This window comes from Pomacea canaliculata, linkage group LG4 (genome assembly GCF_003073045.1).
Source record: "Pomacea canaliculata isolate SZHN2017 linkage group LG4, ASM307304v1, whole genome shotgun sequence".
Lineage (NCBI taxonomy): Eukaryota > Metazoa > Mollusca > Gastropoda > Architaenioglossa > Ampullariidae > Pomacea > Pomacea canaliculata.
Genome location: NC_037593.1, coordinates 11,333,401 through 11,359,224, shown reverse-complemented (window position 1 = coordinate 11,359,224; position 25,824 = coordinate 11,333,401). Strand labels below are relative to the sequence as shown.

Below are 25,824 nucleotides of genomic sequence, written 5' to 3'. Positions count from 1 at the left end.
AGCTGTGTAGCTACTCTTACTAACTGGCTTTGGTAAATCCATTACCCCACAAAAAGTCTCTAACTCTCTCTTGTCTGCTTCTATGCATCGCATAGGAAAAGCAGCCTGCCTGTTCACTAAGTTTACAGATGCATTGCCTACAGACGTCTGAGGTGAGGATGAGAAAGCATATTGCATATTACAGTTTCTATTGCTACAATGAAATACAAATGTACTTGCCAGTCCCTTTCTTTGCATTCAAACAACCTAACAGTATGGTGACAGTAACGGCACACCAAGTTCGATGAAACAGTTTCACTTAGGATTGCTACATCTATTATTCTATTTCCTTTTGGATTTTCAACAACAATATCCAGAGTTGTGCTATCTTCTTCACTTTCAGAAGTGTCATTTTCACAATCTGCTTCTTCATATTCCCCCTCTGAACTACAGTCAAACACCAACTCGTACAGATCTTGTAATTTCTGTTCTGATCTAGTGGGCGTGTCCACCTGTTCACAATAACTTTCTGAACTGACAGTTGAATTGCCTATATAACAAATGTTGCTGAAAGCGCTTCGTATGCTTTTTCCCACTGTTGCTTTTTCTTTTGAGTACCGGTTACCACAAAATTTGCGTTTTTTAGGCTTTGAAGGTCCGTACTTACGATCATTAGCCATAGTTACAGTGTCACACAACTGTAGCCACAATAATCGGTCCAAAGTGTAATTAAAATGTCACTAAAAGCAATCACAAAGCCATGCTTTCAACTTGGCTGAAGTGCACGGAAGTAGGGAGTAATTAATATTTAGAAGTTATATTGAAAGCGGTTATTATTTGTGTGTCATGTTGCAGGTGACTGAATGTTATTTTCCACCATTTTGGAGCATTCTGACATGCCACCCCTACCCTGTGTAGATGCAATTATCTAAAAAAACTACATAGCTGTGGCAAAAGTTTAACTTGCCCTCTGAAAAAGAAAAGATTTGCGAATAAAATGACACATCTTAAATTACTGTCATTGAAAAAAAATTTTTTTTCAACCATTCTGGGTGATCCTGCCGCCTTAACTGTCTCTATAGTACTAGTGATTAAAAAAAAAGAGATTGCAGCCATTACTGTTTTATAACTGAACTAACATGTGAAATTAGAAATAATTCACGACATGGTATTTAAGTTTTCCCCGATCTTATGCAATTGTTTATTTTGCTGTTTGCTTTGTTTCTGACAGAGCTGTAGGTTTACAAAACCAATTCCTCTGTGTCCAACGAAATTCCGAGTTAACACAGGAGGACCTGTCTTGAACACCAAGTGTGTGACTGTTTTTAGTTCGTTATTCAGTACTTGCCAAGTGCCGAGACTCCGTTTGTAATTTCCCTTTTCTCACGTGCAAACATTTGGGCATTTTTGATGCATTTTAGTTCAACACAACAAATTTGGCTTTGATGTTAACGTGTGAATACAGGTAAGCTTCATGTCTTTAAACTAGTCACACTGCTGCTAATGTATGAATATTTCCAGAGACACATATAAAATATTATTTTCGGAAGCGAAAATGTTAAATTACAATGCAAAATTTTGAGGGAATATATTCTTGTCATGTATCTTTCCGTTCATAGCAAACAGCAGAGAGACAGAAACAAGCGACTGGCTCTAGCAAGAGGACGAGAACCTTGTCACACACAGCTATATAATTAAATCTTTACAATCATTCACAATTCAACTGTATTGTCACATTCATATACACATAAAATTGTACAGTAAAAAATATTTTTTTAATTGCGATCTCGACAATAGTTTCTTTGCTTACTCAGTCGAGCGAAGAGCGGGACATAAGCATTTCGTTTAAGAAAATAAACCCTGGCGTCTTGCCGCCTAGGACGATCCGCCCTGGACTTTGTCAGGCTGGAGTTTGGGAGGTACACCTGTTACGTCATGGCAGGTGTCGTAATGGAAAGTCTTATAGGACAGACACCATGCTTAAAGCAAAGTCACTTAATGTTGATTTTCTTATGAATACAGGCCGTGGAAGCGTTGACTACTGGTCCTTGTGACTGAGAAAGTTTAAACAACAGGCATCGAAAAGGTTCCCATAGGGATAACTGGTTTGTGTTCTTTCCTGATCCTTCGATGTCGGCTCGTAGTACCATTGCAAAGCAGAATTCACCAAGCGGGTGAACACCCGTCCTAACAGGTAAGTTCCGCCCTACAGATGACCACCGCCATTGCAGGAACAGCAGGTACAGAAATAAGGTTTACTTGCTGGGAGGTTAAATCACAATCCGCTCCATATATACAGATATTTTTTAGTTGTTTTTACGCTCGCGTTTTCACCAATACTTATCAACTTTTTAAACTTGCAGGTCTTTACCGAAGGCACCATAAATTTTTTCGGATCATCTTTTCTTCAGCATCATGAGTCTTCTCAAGCCTTTCATCGCCTGGACAGTGTCGTCGTACTCCTGTCACCACACTGCCAAGGTCTTCCTCACGGAGGTCAGTGCGCTGACTCTTGTCCTCACTCCCGTGAGTGCGGCTGCAGTCCTGTCGTTGGTGCAGTTACTGTGTTGCTGTCTCGTCACCAAAGTGTCGCAGGACAAGTCGGTCATCGTGGACGATGCAAAGAAAACGAAAACGACGACAAAAGATTACAAGGCTTGTTATTACGTTGCTATGACGATGCACGTGCTGTCGACGTTTCTGACCAACTGGAGTCTGGCCAGAATGGAAGCGGCCTCCACGTTGGCCATCAAGCTGACGGAACCAATGGTGTCCGCGATAGTGCAGTGGATGTGGTTACGTGAGGGTCTCAACTGTCACATGTGCGTCAGCCTTCCTCTGGTGGTTGGCGGCGCGTTGGTTTTCGTCTCCGATGACGTCACGCTTGTGCAGCAGGCGGTGACCTCTGGCGTGATGCTGGCCATGGCATCTAACGTACTACTGGCTGTCCGCAACGTGGCTATCAAGGGACTGCACTCTGGTAAGCTAAACGTTAGCCTGAGGTGGATGGGGTGGAATCGCATGGGTATGACGGCCGGAGTGTATTTCGTCATCATGGCGTCATCATCTACACTGGCCATCCGTCGCGTGCTGTCGCCTGGCACCAGCCTGGCCGTGACGTCACTGCTGCTGTCGGGGGCGTTTCACGTGACGTACTCGCTGATCAGCACGAGCGTCATCCTGCACGCGCTGGACGTGGTCAGTCACGCCATGGCCAACGTCATCAAGCGCATGTTGGTGGTGGCGCTGCTGTACGTCAGCGGGTCACGCAGTGCATCAGGCGTCAACGCTGCGGGCCTGGCGGTGGCGAGTGTGGGACTCGCTGTGTACGTCAGAGGGAAAGCTGCAGTCAAACCAGAGAGCTGGCGATGCTGCCCTGTTGGTGCTAATATCAAAGGTAACAGATATGTACATACACCGTTACTTATAATCATTTGACTAAAAATAAAATAAGTAGTCCACGTAAAAGAGTAACAACACTTGAAAGCATTAAACAAAAAATAAACTTATGGGTTATGTTTATGAACCACGTTTACTCATCGTGTTAGCCGTAGTCTCAACACATCAACAACTACAGACAATGGTTAAAACTGGTTAAAACCTTGTCGAATCGGAGTGTAGACCGACAGGTCGTTTTGATAGCCGGTAATTTATTGAATTTCTTTGCCGAAACTTATTTAGCTCAAAAAAAATGTCGGGCACAGTATTTTGAAAAAATATTTTATAAAGTTCTTATTGAATTAATAATCAATAAGTAACTAAAGTCATAAATAGAGAAACTAATGTTAAAATGCGTATGTTGTCTTTATCCTTTGGCCATTTTGTCTCTTGTTAAAATAAATTAGTACATTTATCATTTAATACTTGCTTTAAGAAAACTTTTGTTTTAGTTAATAAATTTGACTTTTGGCATGTTGGTATTGCTTTTAAATTTATTTGTTTTAGTATTAGTGTTACTGTTTTGCTTTTAAGCCAACAGAGCATACGTATTCTTACAGTTTCTACGGAAATAAGAGGTGGGTTACTTAGTAACAAGACTTACTCATCTGCTCAGCAACTGTGGTTAATTTCTCTGCTAGTTTGGGTTGACTCCCGGAATCCATAAGTAATACTTCAGAGGTACTAGTAACTACAACTGTTGAAAGATCGTGTAAAACGACACCATTACAGTAACTTATATAATAAAGAAAAAAAACTATGTTACGTACCCAAAATGAACATCCTCATCACTGTAGATGAACTCTGTTTCACAGGTCACGTGTACCGAAAATTGACCGCGAGTAATGGAAGATGTCAGGTGTTGGCTGCAGCCCTCATCAGTGCGGCATTATGCTTGTCTCTCACATCTATAAACACATTGCGTCCACTGCACCTTACCTTGGGTTACCTGGGGGCAGACGACGACCAGCAGTCACTTCCGCTGACACCTGAGACACAGTCAGCTCCCTTTGGTCTCAACTGGCCACGTCCACCACACAACGCCACACTCTTGTCACAGTGGGCCGAGTTCCTGTCTCTGGACTACACCCAGCATCCCTTCGACACGGACCGCCTGGCTCCCACCCTGCACACCAACGACGAGGTGGTGTGGGAGATACAACGCCTGCACGTGCGGGTTCTGACGTCATTGCTAGGTGGTCGACGTCACGCCATGCTGATGGACTTCGCCACTTACGAGAACAAAGGCGACCCCGCCATCACGGGGGGACAGGTGGCCTTGTTGAAGCGGCTCAACGTGACTATAGTCTTCAGCTGTTCTACTGGACGCTGTAACGATGACAACCTAAAAAAAGCAAGGGAGATAAGTAACGGTTACAACTCAACATCGCTTATTATTCTATTGCAAGGTGGCGGTAACCTGGTCGGCTACTCAATCGCAGACATCATTCGGGAAAAAATCTTGAATCGTTTTCCGGATTTTCCGACTCTTTTGTTTTCCCAAAGCATCTGGTTACACAAAGGAAATCAAGCTCATCTCAATAAGTGTCGTGAGATTTACTCTCACAAGGAGAACCTGACCATCTTCTTGCGGGACAGACAGTCGCTGGGTCTGGCGCAGAAACATTTTCCAGGGACAAAACTCATGCTGATGCCCGACATGGCGTTTGGCCTGGGGTGTGTCCCGCGCACTATGCCACCCACCCTCGACATCGTGTGGATTAAGAGAAGTGATAACGAGTCTTCAGGGTATAAAGTACCCGAGATACCTACTAACCTCAGTGTTTATGTCGGCGACTGGTTGAAATGGAAGACAAACAAGGGCAAAACACCCATGGAGACTTCGTTTCTGATAGCCTTCAACGGGTTGTCGTTCTTGCAGCGTGGGCGCGTGGTGATCACTGACCGACTACACGGCCACATCCTGTCCGTGCTGCTGGGAATCCCTCACGTGCTCATCGACAACCCTCCCTACTTCAAACTCTCCTCTTTCCGTCGGTCGTGGACGGCGGGGTTATCCAACACGGTGCTGGTCACCACAGGGGAGGAGGCTCTGGAACAGGCACAACAACTTTTACAGAGATACGAGAGTTCCCTCCCTTCAATTATGACTTATTATTAACATACGCGTCTATTTAGCTTTACCTTTTGGACTTTGTAATTTAATCACATCAGCCACTAAAAAGAATTATGATCACAATTATTTTTGTGTTGTAATATGAAACAAAAATAATTTCGTTACAGTCGCTAATATTTTTGCATCAGTGGAAATTTTAACAGACATGTGCTGTCACTGTCTGATGACTTAACAAACAAATTAATCAAGTATGAAATGGGCAGATTAATCGAGGGACAACTATCCTTGATCTTACTATATGAGGTGTGTCTGCAAAAAAACAAAACAAAACAAAACAAAACAAAACAAAACAAAACAAACAAAACAAAACAAAACAAAACAAAACAAAACAAAACAAAACAAAACAAAAACAAACAAACCCAAACACACAACAAAAAAAAATAAAAAAATAAAAAAATAAACCCCAAACACACAACCTGGACTTGAGTCACATACAATTTATTTCAATTCCAAGCTACATAATTTCTTTAGAGTCCTCCCACTTCAAGTCTAATGCACTTGTCCATGTTTCTCCGCTGTGCTTCACTGTTGAAAAGATTTTTCTGAGGTTCTTTCTACACGACAATGCACCTGGTCCCACTGCCGAGCATGCCACAGGTCCTGGTGTAGAAAATCGCAGTACATGAACTATATCTCTATTCATCTGACTTTTGTCTGTGACTATTTTTCATTTTTCTAAAGTTCAATGGGGTCATCAAAGGACACATTTTGAATGCTTGAAAGCCATGATGGAGGTGAACCCTCTTGACGGAGCTGATCCCAGTAGAATTCTGTCAGCAGTGCATAGAAGCATTTGCTTTGATGGACATTGGAATCGAGTGTTTACTATGAAAGGAAATCCGTGTTGTTTGGAATTTGAAATAAATTGTCTTTGACAACAGTCCCGTTACTTTTCATACAAACCAAGTACGTGTTCTGACATTTTTAAGATCATATTTCTTATTTTCCACGCGTACTGTGTTGATTTTGTGTTCGTAAAGTAACTGATTTTTAAACTTATTTTTTTTATTTGCAAGGAACGATCTCAATAAAGGTTTATTAGGAACTACTCGGACTGCCTTCTTGTCATCTCTCTTTAGCTTTTTGTTTGAAATGTTCTGGTCTTTAGACCCATACTCTGGTTTCGTTCTTTCATCATTCATTTTCATATCAGTCTTTAGCTCCTGCATGGTTCCCAGGTCCTTACAAGGTCCTTACAAGTCCTTATATTTGCCATGCGGTCCTTACAAATTCTCACACAGGTACTTACATTTTTTCTGTGACCCTTACAAGTCCTTATGTCGATAAAATATTACCACAAATTTATTTTCGGAGTCGACTTTGGCGCAAAATACCGACGATTTTTCGCCGCATTGCTATTTTAATCACATGACTACCCAGTCTCGCTCGCGGCGGGAACGTCCGTTTCGGCCTTTCGCGAGTTCACTCTCGTCGTTTCGACCACATTTCTTTGTCTGCTTAACAATTTGAAAGATGCCGGGGAAGTGCTCTTTTCAGGAGAAGTGGCTAAAGGAAGACAAGTATAAAGATTGGTTAATAAAAGACTCGAGCGATAAACATTTGGCACGATGTGCTGCCTGCAAAATATCTCTGAATCTTTCGTCAATGGGCGAAAGTGTTCTGAAAAAGCACATGGTTACCGAAAGACATAAAAGGCAAATAAAAGTATTTCTGAAAGACGCTCGCTTTTGTGTAACTGATTACTTTCGTCATCGAGAACATCCACAGCCCGCTGCTTATATCTTGTTCAGAGACAGCCCAGCCAGAAGAGAAGATTATATAAAAGTAACTGGTTCCACATCTTTTCCAGCCAAGTTCTGTGCTCACCGATGGCTTGAAAACAATTCTGTTGCTGAAAAAGCAATTGTTATGCTTCCAGACTTGGAAACATTTGTCAAAGCTCCAATGGAGAAAAAAATAGCATTGCCAAAGAACAAATCTTTTGATATTGTAAAAGCTGGAGTCTTATCTACCCCTTTGCTTTCACGACATGTCGTCTGGCTTTCTTTAGTTTAATTGCCAGTATACTTGAACCTTTTTTGAGAAAATACCAAACTGATCAGCCTCTTCTTCCTTTCCTTTGTTTAGACTTACATGACATTATGAAAAATCTGATGCGCAAATTTGTCAAGTCAAATGTACTTAATAAATGTGAAACTGCCCTCCAACTTGTGCAGGTTGATATATGCAACAGTTCTAACCATGTCAATCTGAGCATGATAGAACTTGGCTTCAGGGTTGATAGACTACTGGCTGTAGCTAAGAAACAGTCATCAGTAAACGATGGAACTGTCATGGCCTTCAGAGCTGAATGCAGAGATTTTTTTGAAAGCAGTTGTTCTAAAATTGCAGGATAAATCTCCATTGAAGTACAGGTAGTCCTCGACTTACGACGGGGATCCGTTCTTAACGCGGCGTCGTAAACCGAATTTCGACGTAAGTCGGATCATACGTTCATACAGTACTGTACCATAATAACAGTACAGTACTGCAAACACTTAGCCTATCCAAACACGTATCCTAACACAGTACCCTACATAATTATCAATAAACATAAGTACAGTAAAACATTGTGCAGTACAGTACACTTTGTTGTCACTGTCGCTTTCATAGGAGCAGATCCTGTCACGTGTTCAAGGATGCGATCTTTATCCTTGATAATCGTAGCGACAGTCGAACGACTAAGTCCTAATGACCTGCTAATTTCTGTTGCTGTTTCCCCTTCTCAGATTGCCTTATGATATCCACTTTCACCTCCATGGTGATGGCCTTCCTTTTCTTTGATGCACTGACCTCGCAAGTCGGAATGAGCGTCGTAACCACGAAACGACGTAACTCGAGACCGTCGTAACCCGAGGACTACCTGTACCCCCTAGTGAGAAACATAACTTTCTTAAACCCAAAGACCATGGGGGGAAAAAGACAAATCAATACAAAAAATGAAAAAGGTTTTGTTGTATTGCCAAGGTGTGAAAAGGTTTGATGATGTGACTTGTGACAAGGTATTGTCAGAGTTCCGTAATTTTCTTGACAGTTCTGCAGGTGAGTGTGGTAGTAAGGCTTTTGACCCTATGACACAAAGACTGGATAGTTGGTTTTATGATGCCCTTGCTGGAAAAGCAGAGTTTCAGGTGTTATGGTCTGTTGTCAGACAATTACTCCTACTCTCTCATGGTCAAGCTACAGTGGAAAGAGGATTTTCATTCAACAAAGAAACAGTAGCTGACAATCTTTGCCAGACTGCACTAAAAGCACGCAGAGTAATTCTTGATCATATTCACAGTGTGGGAGGGGTGGAAAATGTTGAGATCTCCAAACCACTGATGATATCCGCTTCTAGTGCCTATGGCAGGTATCAACGTTACCTCTCTGAGCAGAAGCAGCAGAAGGAAACAGAAGAAAAGCAGGTCCACAGAAAGAGATTAGGAGATGAGCTGGTAATACTCACAAAAAGGCTAAAGACCACCAGTGCCGAAGAACGACACCTGCTGGAACTGGCTGACAGACATAGTTTCCAGGCTGAAGAGCAAAAAAGTTTTTCACTTATTGAAAGATCTAACAACATGCGTTTGTTAGCCAAAGACAAGAAGAAGGAGATAACAAAGATTCAGTCAGACATTGATAGATTACAGGAAGAAATTAAAAGGTGTTGAATTTCGACAGTCAGAATTAATGTTTATTTCAGTTTTAAATAAGCCTGCACAATTCTGTACATGTATGCTGTGGAATATGTTAAAAAAAAAAACCAGAACTATTTAGAGAAAATTAGGTTATGTAAAGAAATTGTATTGTTTAGTATTGGTAAAACTGTAGGGGTGACAAAGAATTGAACTTCGTCAATGAAACTTTTGCTTATAGTAGATGGATTGCTTTGTCATTTTGTAATCTTAATCTTATGTGTATTAGTATATCATGCTGTTTATGTATATGTTTGCACGTGTTACATGTATGTATAATAACAATGCTTAAATAATATCTCAATGTTAACAAAAATAAATGGGCTGTAATGCTTGACAGTTTCGACTCATTCCATCTTTTGTTTAGCATTAGGATCACACTCTTTTCATTCCTCATCTGATCCTGCAAGCCTTGGCATTCCTTGTAGTCACAAGAAAATGTTTGGTCTACACATCTGTACAACACTAGTTGCCCTTCGCTATTCGCAAAAAAATGTTCCTTTTTCAAAAGGTCTTTAGAAACTTACTCTTTCTTGAACCTTGATCTTCTAGTACTACTGTGCATAGCTCTATTTCTCTCTCTCTCTTCCCGTTAGAGTGTGTGTGCGAGAGAGAGACATAAACTGACTTTTGTTTTACACCAAAGAATGGCTTTCAGGTTTTGCAATTATTATTACTTAGATTTCTAGAAAACTTGGAACATTAACGGTGTATGTTATCAGCGCGCTAAGGACACTTTTTAAGTTATCTAATCTAAATATGGCAGACAGGCATCAAAATTAACTCTTTGATTATTTATTACTAGAAATACATGTATTTGAGAACATAGAGAAGACCACAGATTCATAAATAATACATCATTCCGACCATACAAGAGAAAAACTTAAGCATTGATGACTGTCACTTAGGTCCTTACGAATGCATGAAAGGTCCTTATAAGGTCCTTACTTGGCACCATCCCTGTCCCTGGGAACCCTGTGAATTCTGTGTATGTGTATGGACAGTAAAGTGATGCTAGGAGCAGAATGGATTGGTTAATGGATTGTTTATTTTTTTTTATAGTTTTTTTTTATAGTAGCTATGTTATTTGTTTTCCTGTCCCTCGTATTCTGTTCATGTCTCGTTCTAGTTCTTAAGCGCTACGAGCATGCTCCTTGGCAGTGTGAGAACGAATTTTGCATTATTATTTTATTTTATTGTTGTTGTTGTTGTTGTTGTTGTTATTATTATTATTATTATTATTATTATTGCTGTTGTTGTTGTTGTTGTTGTTGTTGTCATACGAAACCAAGAATTATACAGCGACAACAAGGAACAAGAATCACGCGAGGTCATTCCATGAAAAAATACGTCATCACAGTTCCCGCCAATCTTTGACGTCATTTATCGTTGTAATGGCGGACAGCAGAATCTTTGCGACGTCTGCTATGGTGTTCGCAGAATTCAGCCCCAGAGTTTAAGCGTTCTACACGACTGCGTATCGCTGTCTAATATTCGGGTGAGTTTACAGCTCAGGTACATTTATTACTAGCTGTAGATTTCTTCGAAAAAAAAAGATAAACGACTGCAGAAGATCGAATAACGGAACAACGGAACACTTACCTGATCTCCTGATGCAGACAGCGGTTTCCGATAAACTATTTGAATCTAATGACTAGGTAAAAGTACAGAACGTCTGTTATTTATAGTTTGATTATTCTTGAACTGTATTAGTCGAATTCTAAGTCTGGTTTTTGTGTGCGTTCTCCCCACGACCTTTCTTAGTTCTGCCTGCAACGCTATTGTGCTTTGTCAACCATTTTATCTCCACGTTTTACGCCTACATTGTTTGAAGCTTGAAGGGAAGTGAAAGGACGACTAGTTTTGATTTGTCTATTCAGCATTTGCCAAGAGCATAGTCAGTGAAGTCAGCTCTCAAGTCTAACACTCTGTAGATATCTGTGGTCAAACTGGTGGTTATTTGTGTACGGTTCTGTAACATTAAAAGACCTAAACAAAAATATGAAATTGCACTTACAAATTTTCTATGAATGTATTCTTTTCGTAGATATTTTTGATTGTTGCACATAGTGAATAGAAAGTGTGTTTGCGAGAGTGCGTGCGTGTTTCCAACAACATTCATCGACTGTGATTTTCTCGTTTCCTTAACTTACAGGTCTTTAGTAAAAGCGACATCAAAATTTTCGTTGAGGACTGGTCTTATTTCTTCAGCATCATGAATCTTCTGATAGCTTTCATCGCCTGGACAGTGTCGTCGTACGCCTGTCACCACACTGCTAAGGTCTTCCTCACGGAGGTCAGTGCGCTGACTCTTGTCCTCACTCCCGTGCGTGCGGCTGCAGTCCTGTCGTTGGTGCAGTTACTGTGTTGCTGTCTCGTCACCAAAGTGTCGCAGGACAAGTCGGTCATCGTGGACGATGCACAGGTAACGAAAACGACGACAAAAGATGACAAGTTTTGTTATTACGTTGCTATGACGATGCACGTGCTGTCAACGTTTCTGACCAACTGGAGTCTGGCCAGAATGGAAGCGGCCTCCACGTTGGCCATCAAGCTGACGGAACCCATGGTATCCGCGATAGTGCAGTGGATGTGGCTACGTGAGGGTCTCAACTGTCACGTGTGTGTCAGCCTTCCTCTGGTGGTTGGCGGGGCGCTAGTATTCATCTCTGATGAGGTCACGCATGTGCAGAAGGCGCTAACCTTTGGCGTGATTCTGGCCATGGCATCTAACGTACTACTGGCTGTCCGCAACGTGGCTATCAAGGGACTGCACTCTGGTAAGCTAAACGTTAGCCTGAGGTGGATGGGGTGGAATCGCATTGGTGTGACGGCCGGAGTGTCTTTCCTCATCATAGCGTCATCATCTACCCTGGCCATCCGTCGCGTGCTGTCGCCTGGCACCGATCTGGCTGTGACGTCACTGCTGCTGTCGGGGGCGTTTCACGTGACGTACTCGCTGATCAGCACGAGCGTCATCCTGCGCGTGCTGGACGTGGTCAGTCACGCTATGGCCAACGTCATCAAGCGCATGTTAGTGGTGGCGCTGCTGTACGTCAGCGGGTCACGCAGTGCATCAGGCGTCAACGCTGCGGGCCTGGCGGTGGCGAGTGTGGGACTCGCTGTGTACGTCAGAGGGAAAGCTGCAGTCAAAGCAGAGAGCTGGCGATGCTGCCCTGTTGGTGCTAATATCAAAGGTAACAGATATGTACATACACCGTTACTTATAATCATTTGACTAAAAATAAAATAAGTAGTGCACGTAGAAGCGTAACAACACTTGAAAAAAATTAAACAAAATATAAACTTGTTGGCTATGTCTACGAACAACGTTTACCCATCCTGTTAGCTTCAGTCTCAACACATCAACAACTACAGACAATGGTTCAAAGTGGTTAAAACCTTTTCCAATCCTCATCACTGTAGATGAACTCTGTTTCACAGGTCACGTGTACCGAAAAATGACCGCGAGTAATGGAAGATGTCAGGTGTTGGCTGCAGCCCTCATCAGTGCGGCATTATGCTTGTCTCTCACATCTGTAAACACATTGCGACCTCTGCACCTTACCTTGGGTTACCTGGGGGCAGACGACGACCAGCAGTCACTTCCGCTGACACCTGAGACACAGTCAGCTCCCTTTGGTCTCAACTGGCCGGGTCCACCACACAACGCCACACTCTTGTCACAGTGGGCCGAGTTCCTGTCTCTGGACTACACCCGCCATCCCTTCGACACGGACCGCCTGGCTCCCACCCTGCACACCAACGACGACCTGGTGTGGGAGATGCAACGCCTGCACGTGCGGGTTCTGACGTCATTGCTAGGTGGTCGACGTCACGCCATGCTGATGGACTTCGCCACTTACGAGAACAAAGGCGACCCCGCCATCACGGCGGGACAGGTGGCCTTGTTGAAGCGGCTCAACGTGACTATAGTCTTCAGCTGTTCTACTGATCTCTGTAACGACAAGAACCTTACAAAAGCAAGGGTGATAAGCAAAACATACAACTCAACATCGCTTATTATTCTATTGCAAGGTGGCGGTAACCTGGTCGGCTACTCAATCGCAGACATCACTCGGGAAAAAATCTTGAATCGTTTTCCGGATTTTCCGACTATTTTGTTTTCTCAAAGCATCTGGTTACACAAAGGACATCAAGCTCATCTCAATAAGTGTCGTGAGATTTACTCTCACAAGGAGAACCTGACCATCTTCTTGCGGGACAGACAGTCGCTGGGTCTGGCGCAGAAACATTTTCCAGGGACGAAACTCATGCTGATGCCCGACATGGCGTTTATCCTGGGGCGTGTCCCGCGCACCATGCCGCCTAGCCACGACATCTTGTGGATTAAGAGAGCAGATGATGAGTCTTCAGGGTATAAAGTACCCGAGATACCTACTAACCTCAGTGTTTATGTCGGCGACTGGTTGAAATGGGAGACAAACAAGGGCAAAACACCCATGGAGACTTCGTTTCTGATAGCCTTTAACGGGTTGTCGTTCTTGCAGCGTGGGCTCGTGGTGATCACTGACCGACTACACGGCCACATCCTGTCCGTGCTGCTGGGAATCCCTCACGTGCTCATCGACAACCCTCCCTACTTCAAACTCTCCTCCTTCCGTCGGTCGTGGACGGCGGGGTTATCCAACACGGTGCTGGTCACCACAGGGGAGGAGGCTCTGGAACAGGCACAACAACTTTTACAGAGATACGAGAGTTCCCTCCCTTCAATCATGACTTATTGGGAAGCAAAGTATTAACATACGCGTCTGTTTAGTTTTACCTTTTGGACTTTGTAATTTAATCACATCAACCACTAAAAAGAATTATGATCACAATTATTTTTGTTTTGTAATATGAAATAAAAATAATTTCGCTACAATCGCTAATATTTTTGCATCAGTGGAAATTTTTACAGACATGTGCTTTCACTGTCTGATGACTTAACAAACAAATTAATCAAGTATGAAATGGACAGATTAATCGAGGGACAACTATCCTTGATCTTACTATATGAGGTGAGTCTGCACAACAACAAAAAAAATAAAAAAATAAAAAAATAAACCCCAAACACACAACCTGGACTCGTGTCACATACAATTTATTTCAATTTCAAGCTACATAATTTATTTAGAGTCCTCCCACTTCAAGTCTAATGCACTTGTCCATGTTTCTCCGCTGTGCTTCACTGTTGAAAAGATTTTTCTGAGGTGCTTTCTACACGACAATGCACCTGGCCCCACTGTCGAGCATGCCACAGGTCCTGGTGTAGAAAATCGCAGTACACGAACAATATCTCTATTCATCTGACTTTTCTCTGTGACTATTTTTCATTTGTCTAAAGTTCAATGGGGTCATCAAAGGACACATTTTGAATGCGTGAAAGCCATGATGGAGGTGAACCCTCTTGACGGAGCTGATTCCAGTAGAATTCTGTCAGCAGTGCATAGAAGCATTTGCTTTGATGGACAGTGTATTGGAATCGAGTGTTTACTATAAAGGAAATCCATGTTGTTTGAAATTTAAATAAATTGTCTTTGACAACAGTCCCGTTACTTTTCATACAAACCACGTACGTGTTCTGACATTTTTAAGATCATATTTCTTATTTTCCAGGCGTACTGTGTTGATTTTGTGTTCGTAAAGTAACTGATTTTTAAACTGATTTTTTTTTGTATTTGCAAGGAACGATCTCAATAAAGGTTTATCAGGAACTACCCGGACTGCCTTCTCGCCATCTCTCTTTAGCTTTTTGTTTGAAAAGCTCTGGTCTTTAGACCCATACTCTGGTTTCCTTCTTTACATCATCAGTCATTTTCATATCAAAGTTGTGGTTCACAGGAGAGAGCAAGCGTTGAAGATGTGAAAATGGCGGCGGTCATGGACAGACCACCATATGGGAGACCTAATGTAGAGGGTACAATGTACCCCACTGGCTAACCTTTACCATTGCTGTCTCATCATGTCCTATTCCCTCCTACCTACACCCCTCCCCTAAACATCTGGTTGCAGTTAAGAGAGAGGGAGGGGTGAAAACACAACGTACGAGCGGTGCGACAAGTTTCCGTGCTGAGGAGGGTTGTCTGTGCGATTTAATTACATGTTTAGAATTGTGAATCAGGAACAGACTTTTTGCAACTATAATTTATGCAAATCATGAATAATCCCCATAAAAGGTAAAGGTCGTGTGCTAGATTCTTCTTTAGGTCATTGGGAACAAGATGGTGGAGCCTTTCGTCGGGGCCAAGGTTTGCGAGGGCGGCGCCCACCTTCTCTCCTTCTCGCTGGTTTACCTTGTCCTCACCCTACACTTTATCAACTCTGCTGGTGTCCTGCGCATTATTTATTACACTTTATTACACTTGCATTATTTATTGCACTTGCACATTATTTCCACATAACATAAAAAGTTGACTTCAGGCTATCCAAACTGCTCATCAAAAAAACAAATATTAATACCTATACACATACTCAAAGCCCTAGGGTTCATGGCTGCCTAAAAAGCACAAAGCAAAGTTACACACCTAAGCTATAGTAGATGTTTAGGTTTTGCACACATATATATATATGCAGTGATAGAAAGCATAGAGATAATAACCACTTATTTTCATACACCCAGGTCCTCACAGGTGCTTTGGGTCTGTAGTATCAAAGATAAAAAAAAAACCGCACACAAAAATATGTTGTCCAACAGTAACCACCCGGTCACACCACACAGTAGTTAAGTAAAAGTTCAGTGAAGAACCACACAGTCGCTTCTAATGAGTTGGAGGAGAAGATGGAATCAGCACACAGTAGTTATTTACATTAGAGTCGAGTGAAAAACATTCGCTTAACAGGACAGTTACAAGTCGGCGAAAACTTATAAGTCGCCACAGGCTGGGTAGATTCATACAAAGTTATAACACACCTCAGAATAAACACTGACATAAACATTGTCAATGCCCATGTCGGCTCTCTAACTACCTTCATCAAAGAGTCTTCCCTTCACTCTTCAAACTCACACTACATGTATTTAACTATGACTAGACAGCAACCCTCTCTTCCCCACATTCTACCTACCCAGTGACCTTACTGAACTTACTAGGCGAGACACCCGGCTCATCCCACACCCTGCATTTGTCAAGTCGTTTGACCTCCTTCTATAAAAATGTAGGTCTGTCATCTGCCAGACGATCTCTGGAAGGTAAAAATAACTTCGTACACTCCCAGCCGGCCTCCCAGAGGCCCCTCCACATCTCCTTCACAATAAAAACGGACAAAATCTCTGATTTCATTTTATTATTTCTTTCACTTACAAGTCGCGGTACACTCATCCGTGACATACACATGGATGAAGCTCACATTTCCGATGACTGGGTGGACTGAGAAATGTTTTCTGCGCCACGAATCAAGCCGGGTACAGACGGCAGTTCTCTAGTAATAGGAAGCTTACCTGTTCCCCTAACGATCCCTACTAGAAGAGGGGCTGATTGTCGCACACATCGGTGGAAAGCCTTCAGTCGAGTCGACCACTTCTAGAACTCGACCCGACTTTATCTGTCATTTATTGCACATGAAAAAAAATAATGTAGTCGTCGCTGATTGTGGTTTAATCTTAAGACCTGATGAAAAGGAAGATGTGCGCTCAGTTTCACCTGTTACATACAAAACTAGGTTGACAACTTACTTTTTCATTATTTGGTTTATGTGTGAACCTCTCATCCACCTTATACATTGTGTCTTGTCCCGTAGCACCACAGACCACAGCTGTATGCATAATAACAAATTCAGGCAAGGACATAATCTAGTAAAGAAATATTACAGAAATATCAAAGAATATTACAACTTTCACTCAGGCATGAACAGTTCAGACACCACAGGCACTCAAGCGAAATGAGGCTGAATTACAAGTAGCACTTGTTGAATAAAGACTTTTTTTATGTCGGATTTGAAAGGCTGAAGAGAGGAGGAGTGAATAGCATTTTATTGCAGATAATGCAAAAGCTCAGGTTTAAAGGAATGAGTAGGAGCGGAATATCTGGGAGTGACAGTTCAAGTGACCTCGTCGAGTGAAATGGAGACAGTGAAAAGAATGTAGGGAATGAGGTGGAGAAGACAGGTAAAAGTAGAAAGGTGTTAGAACCATTGCAGTGGTTAGGTGTAGAGGACAGAGTAAAGAAGCAGATTCATGACAAGGGACTGGATCTGGATAAAATACAGTGAGTTGATTGAATTCTCGAAAATCAGTGCCAAACCGATCTCAAGCGTCTGTTTTCTTACATAGAAAGGGTGGAGGACGAAAATGGCGAGGTGGGTGGTTCGATGTACCCATTTTCAACACTGGTTTCGCTCTTGTACAAACTGTCCAAAGGCAGAATGTATTGCTTAACTCATGTTGGTTAGTTTTGAGTTAATTTGATTTGAAATGTCTGTGTGAGGAGTACAGCGACTGTGGATCCTGTCGTCACTGGTTGAAGAGGAACTGTCGTCGTATGCCTCGTAGGTAAGTAATGTTTTGACAATGTATACCATACAAGCATGATATATGACCAAAAATTTTATTACTTATAAGATCATCAATGACACAATCATACCTGAGTAAACTGAGGAAAACATGAAAGTGGCTCGGTATGTCCTACAGGGAGTTCAAGTCCAGCAAGTTCGCACAAAGCGCGGTCACCACACTGGTGGGATTCCAGAAGAATGTACTTGCCACAGTCACACAACAAAGTGATCCAACTTGGTCATGTCCCTCGTCACGACAACATCACAAATACAGTCTTCCAGTGCAAAGTGTGTAGTCTGTCTGCCAAGACCAACGTTTAGCCTTTTGCGAAGTTCTTCGATGTTAGTCTCGGCGAGCCTAAACAATGAATGTGACTAAACCGGAAGCTTAGTACTCACCTTTCTCGTTTTAGTAGTTAACTGGAACAATCGTCTGCCAACCTTCAGTAATACAAGTTTGTGGTCCAAACTTCTTGAGTTGGGCATCAGGGTAGCTGGGGATCCTAACCCGCCATCAACAGACACTTAACGATAATGGCAATCAGGGTTTACTTGGATATTATAGAGACAAACTAATTTTACAAAGACCTCTAAAATGTCATAACAACGCTAATCTGTGCATAAGTAAATCACTACTACAGAGCGTTCACCAAGAAAAACACGGACAACAAGCAATAAGAAATTCCTTTCCACGCCAGCGACCCGTAACAAACTTCGCCGTGGCTGCGCCCCACCCCATCATCATCACCAACAAACGTCTTCATACCCGGGGAACTCAACCGTGGATTGCAGCCAAACTTCAAGCAGTTAATTCGAAACTAAACATTAAGCAAGTTTACGATGGACTGGAGGTTCTCTGCTGTTGGCAGAAAAAAAGCCCAACAAACAACTAGTATGGCGGGGTGTCCCACCCACCTACTTTACCACGATTAAGTCTGTTTTTGTTGAGCAGGGTTCAGTTACAGACGACTGCTACCTGAGCCCAAGTAGCAAGAGGTAAGCACGTTTGAAAGGGTGTAGCTAGTCGCCCTACCTTGAGTCACTCCATCAGAATCCGAACGATGCAAACACGACAACAGGTGACGAAAATATAACGATGAATTAGTCCATCATAATATTTTAAATAACTCACAAAGTCTAGCAGTAACTAGTGTTCTGAAACTAACATAACATTGAAGATTTATCTTGAGTAGGAGGCTCCTAGTGAATTTTGATATTGCGAGACTGTATGACAGCTACCCTTTCATAATACGGAGAGATTTTAGTCCAAGAACAGCCAGTGAAAATGTTCTATCAGATAATGAATGATGTTCCTTGTTGATGTGCTAGAGACCACTAGAAGCTAATATCAACAATGTTTGTCACCTTTCCGACGATTCTACTATTAATCCCTTGTTTCTTATTTATTACAAATATACAATTATTTCGATTTGTTTATAGTTAATGGTATTTCTGTGGATATAATTACATATCACCATCAGGCTGTAGTGTTATAGCCTACTTTCTAGTGAGTTAGGGGAAGACTTAGTTACTTATGGTCAGATTTATGGTATGATATGCCCGTAAAGATGGTATTTGCACTTGGAATGGAATACAAAAATGTTCTAGATTACAAAACAGAGAAATATAAATTTGATAAATATATAAGAAATGACCAACATCATTTACCAATAACTCTAAGAAGGATTATAGCACAATAATCATATATTTTGATTAAATGTCCATGATACAAAAAAAACATATTCACCAGAAATGCTATATATAATGCTATAAGGCGTTTATAGACTTTTGTAAGGCATTTGATTCTATAAGTATGAATAAACTTTGGCATATTCTGTATGAAAATGGTATAGATGGGAAACTTTTAGCCTCATTAGAAATATTATAGAGTAGTCCAGGCACGTGTTCATCTAGAACCTTTACCTGACTGTCTCTATAGTACTGGTTATTTAAAGAAAAATGGCATTGCAGCCATTACTGTTTTATAACTGAACTAACGTGAAATTAGAAATAACGGATGACATGGTAATTAAGTTTTCCCCGATCTAATGCAATTGTTTATTTTGCTGTTTGCTTTGTTTCTGACAGAGCTGTCCGTTTACAAAACCAATTCATCTGTGTAAAACGAAATCAGAATCAGAGTTAACACAGGAGGACCTGTCTTGAACACCAAGCGTGTGACTGTCTAACCACCTGTCTGTGAGACAATCACGTGCATACCTACTATATCTACATGTCAGCGTATGCAAGAACCAGAAGAAAACAATACCTGAGGAGGTAGGGAGACAGCGTGGAATGTATAGTTTTATTGATGCTTGGGGGCTTGTGGGAAACGTTTTATGATGTTATTCAATGTTGACAGGTTCTGTAAAGGTAGACTGTCCTGTATTATGTATTATGTATTATGTAATATGTATTATGTATTATGTATTATGTATTATGTATTATGAGAGCAAGCAGATGTCAAGGCTTGCTAGAAAGTGGATGGTGCGCGATGTGACAACTGTTTGATATTTAAATATAACTGATTGTACTCTATGGCTCAGTTTCGATATAATAATGTTTAAAAATGTTCATTTTGTTTGTAAAAAAATTCAAATTAAGACATAGATTGTTACCAGCAGGATTGGCATAGTAAGCTCATTGATAGCCCACTTTACCGACAAAGTTCAAGCTAGGGAAGAAGTCCATAATTTATGGTACTTTGATTATTCGTGAGCATTATTAGTCAAGTACTCAGTCCACAGGAGGTCTGATTGTTGGCTGAGTTTTTCCCACGACTTTTCATTGCTCTGCCTGCCATGCTATTGTGTTTTATCAACCATTTTCTATGAACCTTTTACGCCTTCATTGATTCCTCTGAAGCTGCCAGAGAAGTGGAAGGACGACTCATTTTTATTTTGTTATTCAGTACTTGCCCACTGCCTAGACTCCGTTTGTAATTTCCTTTTTCTCACGTGAAAATATTTGCAATAGGGTTGTCATTTTTGAGGCATTGTAGTTCAACACAACAAATTTGGCTTTGATGTTAAAGTGTCAATACAGGTAAGCTTCATTTCTTTAAACTAGTCAAAGTGCTGCTAATGTATGAATAGTTCTAGAGACTTATATAAGGTATTATTTTCGGAATCGAAAGTGGGAAATTACAATACAAAATTTTCTGAGAATATATTCTTCTCAGATATCTTTCCGTTCGTAACAAACAGCAGAAAGACAGAAACAAGCGACTGGCTCTATGAAGAGGACCAGAACCCAGTCACACACAGCTATATGGTCAAAGCTTTATAACTTTCATTCACAATTCAACTGTACTGTCACATTCATATACACATAAGATTGTACAGTAAAAATATTTTTTTAATTGCGTTCTCGACAATAGTTTCTTTGCTTACTCAGTCGAATGAAAAGCGGGACATAAGCATTTCGTTTGTGAAAAAATAAACCCTGGCGTCTTGCCGTCTGGGACGATCCGCCCTGGACTTTGTCAGGCTGGAGCTTGGGTGGAACACCTGTTAAAAGTCAACGCAGGTGTCGTAATGGACAGTCATATATAGCAGAAACCATGCGTAAAGGAAAGTCACTTAATTTGGATTTTCTTACGAATACAGGCCGTGGGAGCGTTACCTACTGGTCCTTGTGACTTTAGAAAGTTTAGACAACAGGCATCAAAAAGGTTCCCACAAGAAAAAACTGGTTTGTGTTCTTTCCTGATCCTTCGATGTCGGCTCGTAGTACCATTGCAAAGCAGAATTCACAAAGCGTCCTAACAGGTAAGTTCCGCCCTACAGATGACCACCGCCATTGCAGGAACAGCAGGTACAGAAATAAGGTTTACTTCCCTGGAGGATAAATCAGAATTCCCTCCATATATACAGATATTTTTTAGTTGTTTTTACGCTCGCGTTTTCACCAATACTTATTGACTTTTTAAACTTGCAGGTCTTTACCAACGGCACCATAACTTTTTTTCGGATCATTTTTTCTTCAGCATCATGAATCTTCTGAAAGCTTTTATCGCCTGGACAGTGTCGTCGTACGCCTGTCACCACACTGCCAAGGTCTTCCTCACGGAGGTCAGTGCGCTGACTCTTGTCCTCACTCCCGTGAGTGCGGCTGCAGTCCTGTCGTTGGTGCAGTTACTGTGTTGCTGTCTCGTCACCAAAATGTCGCAGGACAAGTCGGTCATCGTGGACGATGCACAGGTAACGAAAACGACGACCAAAGATGACAAGGCTTGTTCTTACGTTGCTATGACGATGCACGTGCTGTCGACGTTTCTGACCAACTGGAGTCTGGCCAGAATGGAAGCGGCCTCCACGTTGGCCATCAAGCTGACGGAACCCATGGTATCCGCGATAGTGCAGTGGATGTGGCTACGTGAGGGTCTCAACTGTCACGTGTGCGTCAGCCTTCCTCTGGTGGTTGGCGGGGCGCTAGTATTCATCTCTGATGACGTCACGCATGTGCAGCAGGCGCTGACCTCTGGCGTGATGCTGGCCATGGCATCTAACGTACTACTGGCTGTCCGCAACGTGGCTATCAAGGGACTGCACTCTGGTAAGCTAAACGTTAGCCTCAGGTGGATGGGGTGGAATCGCCTTGGTCTGACGGCCGGAGTGTCTTTCGTCATCTTGGCGTCATCATCTACCCTGGCCATCCGTCGCGTGGTGTCGCCTGGCACCGATCTGGCTGTGACGTCGCTGCTGCTGTCGGGAGTGTTTCACGTGACGTACTCGCTGATCAGCACGAGCGTCATCCTGCGTGCGCTGGACGTGGTCAGTCACGCTATGGCCAACGTCATCAAGCGCATGTTAGTGGTGGCGCTGCTGTACGTCAGCGGGTCACGCAGTGCATCAGGCGTCAACGCTGCGGGCCTGGCGATGGCGAGTGTGGGACTCGCTGTGTACGTCAGAGGGAAAGCTGCAGTCAAAGCAGAGAGCTGGCGATGCTGCCCTGTTGGTACTAATCTAAAAGGTAATAGATATGTACATACACCGTTACTTATAATCATTTGACTAAAAATAAAATAAGTAGTGCACGTAGAAGCGTAACAACACTTGAAAAAAATTAAACAAAAAATAAACTTGTTGGCTATGTTTACGAACAACGTTTACCCATCCTGTTAGCTTCAGTCTCAACACATCAACAACTACAGACAATGGTTCAAAGTGGTTAAAACCTTTTCCAATCCTCATCACTGTAGATGAACTCTGTTTCACAGGTCACGTGTACCGAAAACTGACGGCGAGTAATGGAAGATGTCAGGTGCTGGCTGCAGCCCTCATCAGTGCGGCATTATGCTTGTCTCTCACATCTGTAAACACATTGCGACCTCTTCACCTTACCTTGGGTTACCTGGGGGCAGACGACGACCAGCAGTCATTTCCGCTGAGACCTGAATGGAGTACACAGTCAGCTCCCTTTGGTCTCAACTGGCCAGGTCCACCAGACAACGCCACACTCTTGTCACAGTGGGCCGACTTCCTGTCTCTGGACTACACCCAGCATCCCTTCGACACGGACCGCCTGGCGCCTCATCTCACCACCAACGAGGAGGTCATCTGGGAGATACAGCGGTTGCACATGCAGGTGATGACGTCATTGCTGGGGGGACGACGTCACGTCATGCTACTGGACTTTTCTACGTCAGAGAACAAAGGGGATCCCGCTATTACCGTGGGAGAGGTGGCGCTGCTGCGGAGACTCAACGTCACAGTGGTGTTCTACTGCTCCATCTATATGTGTAGTGATGCTAAGCTTAAGGAAGCACACAAAATTAGCAGGAACTTCACCCCATCCTCCCTCATGATCCTCCTCCACGGAGGTGGAAACCTTGTGGGGTACCCGGAGTCGGACATCTTGCGGAAAAAGATCTTGAATTTTTTCCCGGACTTCCACTGCGTGTTGCTCTCTCAGAGCATATGGATTCGCAAGGATCACGAGAAGCATCTGAACATGTGTAGGGAGCTGTACTCCCACAGGGAGAACCTGACCATCTTCTTGAGGGACAGACAGTCGCTGGGTCTGGCGCAGAAACATTTTCCAGGGACGAAACTCATGCTGATGCCCGACATGGCGTTTGGCCTGGGGCGTGTCCCGCGCACTATGCCGCCTACACACGACATCGTGTGGATTAAGAGAAGTGATAGCGAGTCTTCTAATTATAAGATACCGGAGATCCCCGCCAACCTCAAGGTGCAAGTAGAAGACTGGTGGAAATGGACGACAAACAAGGGGAGAACACCCATGGAGACTTCGTTTCTGATAGCCTTCAACGGGTTGTCGTTCTTGCAGCGTGGGCGCGTGGTGATCACTGACCGACTACACGGCCACATCCTGTCCGTGCTGCTGGGAATCCCTCACGTGCTCATCGACAACCCTCCCTACTTCAAACTCTCCTCCTTCCGTCGCACGTGGACGGCGGGGTTATCCAACACTGTGCTGGTCACCAAAGGGGAGGAGGCTCTGGAGAAGGCGCAAGAACTTTTACAGAGATACGAGAGTTCCCTCCCTCCAATCATGACTTATTGGGAAGCAAAGTATTAACATAACCGTCAATTTTCTTGTACCTTTTTGGACTTTGTAATTTAATCACATCAGCCACTGAAAAAGTTATCTCCGAATATCTTACTAAATGAGGCGAGTGTAAAAAGTAATCGAACTTGTGTCGGAGACAATTTATTTAATTGTAAGCTCTATAGTCCTCTTTAAAGTAATACTACTTAAAGTCTAATGCACTTTTTCGTCTTTCTTTATCATGCTTCTATTAAACGTTGAAAGTATTCTTCTGGGTGGTTCACCCGACAATGCACCTTCTGACACTGCCCTCACCATCAGGCAGCTCCTGGCGTAGAACATCGCTGTACATGAACATTCCTGTGTACCTGATCTGACTTTTTCCTTTCACTAAGCTCCAGGGGATCGAGGGAACCAGTTTTGAAATCGTGGAAGTCATGAAGTGAGTCGTAACGATTGAGAAGAATCCTTTCAGTACTGCACTGAAGGATGGCAAAGAAGTAAGGAAAAGTTCATTGGGCTCAACCGGATTGATGAAAATATATAGTCTGTTGTTTGGAATTGAAATAAAATGTTTGTGACTTCCTTCCCGTTATTTTTGTAAAATAACTGCTTTTTAAACTGTTACTGCTGTGCAATAAATTATCATAATAAAGGTTACCTGGAGTTACTTCTTGTCATGTCTCTTTAGCTTGGTTCTTTGCTACTCTGATTTAATATCTGAGTATATATAAATGTAGGATATAGGGTCTACTGTTAACTGTTTTCATTTTGCATATAGGTGAAAAAACTGCTAATTACATTGCCATGTACTTTTATTTGTAGGTAACTATTGAAGGAGAATAACCATAGGACACAAACTAACCCTTGCAAAGTATCCAGTATTTCCTAGAAGGCTGTAGACTTGCCTGGTCATTCTCTCGCATTCTGTCACATTCTCATACAAAAGCTGCAGGGAGGCAGTTAAGATTTTCGAGTGTGCCTACTGCAAAAATGTCGACCAGTTACTGCCTGGGAAAAAAGTTACCTCTCAGTTGATTCGACTTGTTTGGGGACAACAAACGAGCAGTAACTTGTTTTCTACTTGGTGCATGTGATCTGAAAGTGTGATTTATCTGTTCCTCAATGTTCGCATTATTTTTTTTCTCTGAAAGACAACTCTGTGTCCTTTCCCAGCCATGATAAACTCTTCTTTACACTATCAGATACAGTATTAATAATGATTTAACATAATAAGTTATTTAAAATTTAATTGTCATTACAGATCTACAATAATATCAGACAATTGCTCTTAATGTTTGCTACATTGAAAATTTGTACTGCGGTCGGTATTGACTAGTGCATATAAAAAAAAATCAAATGATGAATATTTGTAAACCATCCAACAAAAATAATCAGTGTTCAGTTAAAAGTCTGCATAGAGTTTCAACTATTTATGTTTTCATTTTTAACTTACTGTAATAACAAAGCACGATGATATCAAAATTATTTAGAAGTTTCTTGCTTATAGCTTTAACTGGAGTATAGTGACCTGATTCTTCATCACGTGTTTTTTTATTGTTGCTTCTTTTCTTTTGTTTCCATTTA

General features: G+C 42.3%; 3 protein-coding genes across 4 annotated transcripts; all 3 read left to right on the top strand.

Moving 5' to 3' along the window:
- Window positions 1-1,885: 1,885 nt before the first annotated feature.
- On the top strand, window positions 1,886-6,311 carry LOC112562438. Its single transcript, XM_025235712.1, has 3 exons — window positions 1,886-2,173; window positions 2,343-3,376; window positions 4,233-6,311. The coding sequence occupies exons 2-3, from the start codon at window positions 2,395-2,397 to the stop codon at window positions 5,537-5,539; spliced, it is 2,289 nt and encodes a 762-aa protein (XP_025091497.1). The 5' UTR covers window positions 1,886-2,173; window positions 2,343-2,394; the 3' UTR covers window positions 5,540-6,311.
- Window positions 6,312-10,604: 4,293 nt separating this feature from the next.
- LOC112562437 lies at window positions 10,605-14,974 on the top strand. The gene is made up of 3 exons (XM_025235711.1): window positions 10,605-10,729; window positions 11,387-12,428; window positions 12,676-14,974. Exons 2-3 carry the CDS (start codon window positions 11,447-11,449, stop codon window positions 13,992-13,994), a joined length of 2,301 nt encoding a protein of 766 aa, XP_025091496.1. The 5' UTR covers window positions 10,605-10,729; window positions 11,387-11,446; the 3' UTR covers window positions 13,995-14,974.
- A 2,340-nt stretch (window positions 14,975-17,314) lies between these two features.
- LOC112562435 lies at window positions 17,315-24,896 on the top strand. Of its 2 annotated transcripts, none has more exons than XM_025235707.1 (4): window positions 17,315-17,719; window positions 19,810-19,998; window positions 21,710-22,695; window positions 22,943-24,896. In XM_025235707.1, the coding sequence occupies exons 2-4, from the start codon at window positions 19,955-19,957 to the stop codon at window positions 24,265-24,267; spliced, it is 2,355 nt and encodes a 784-aa protein (XP_025091492.1). In that variant the 5' UTR covers window positions 17,315-17,719; window positions 19,810-19,954; the 3' UTR covers window positions 24,268-24,896. The 2 variants fall into 2 exon arrangements, with proteins under 2 accessions (XP_025091492.1, XP_025091494.1); XM_025235709.1 differs by having other exon boundaries at window positions 21,661-22,695.
- The last annotated feature ends 928 nt before the right edge of the window (window positions 24,897-25,824 follow it).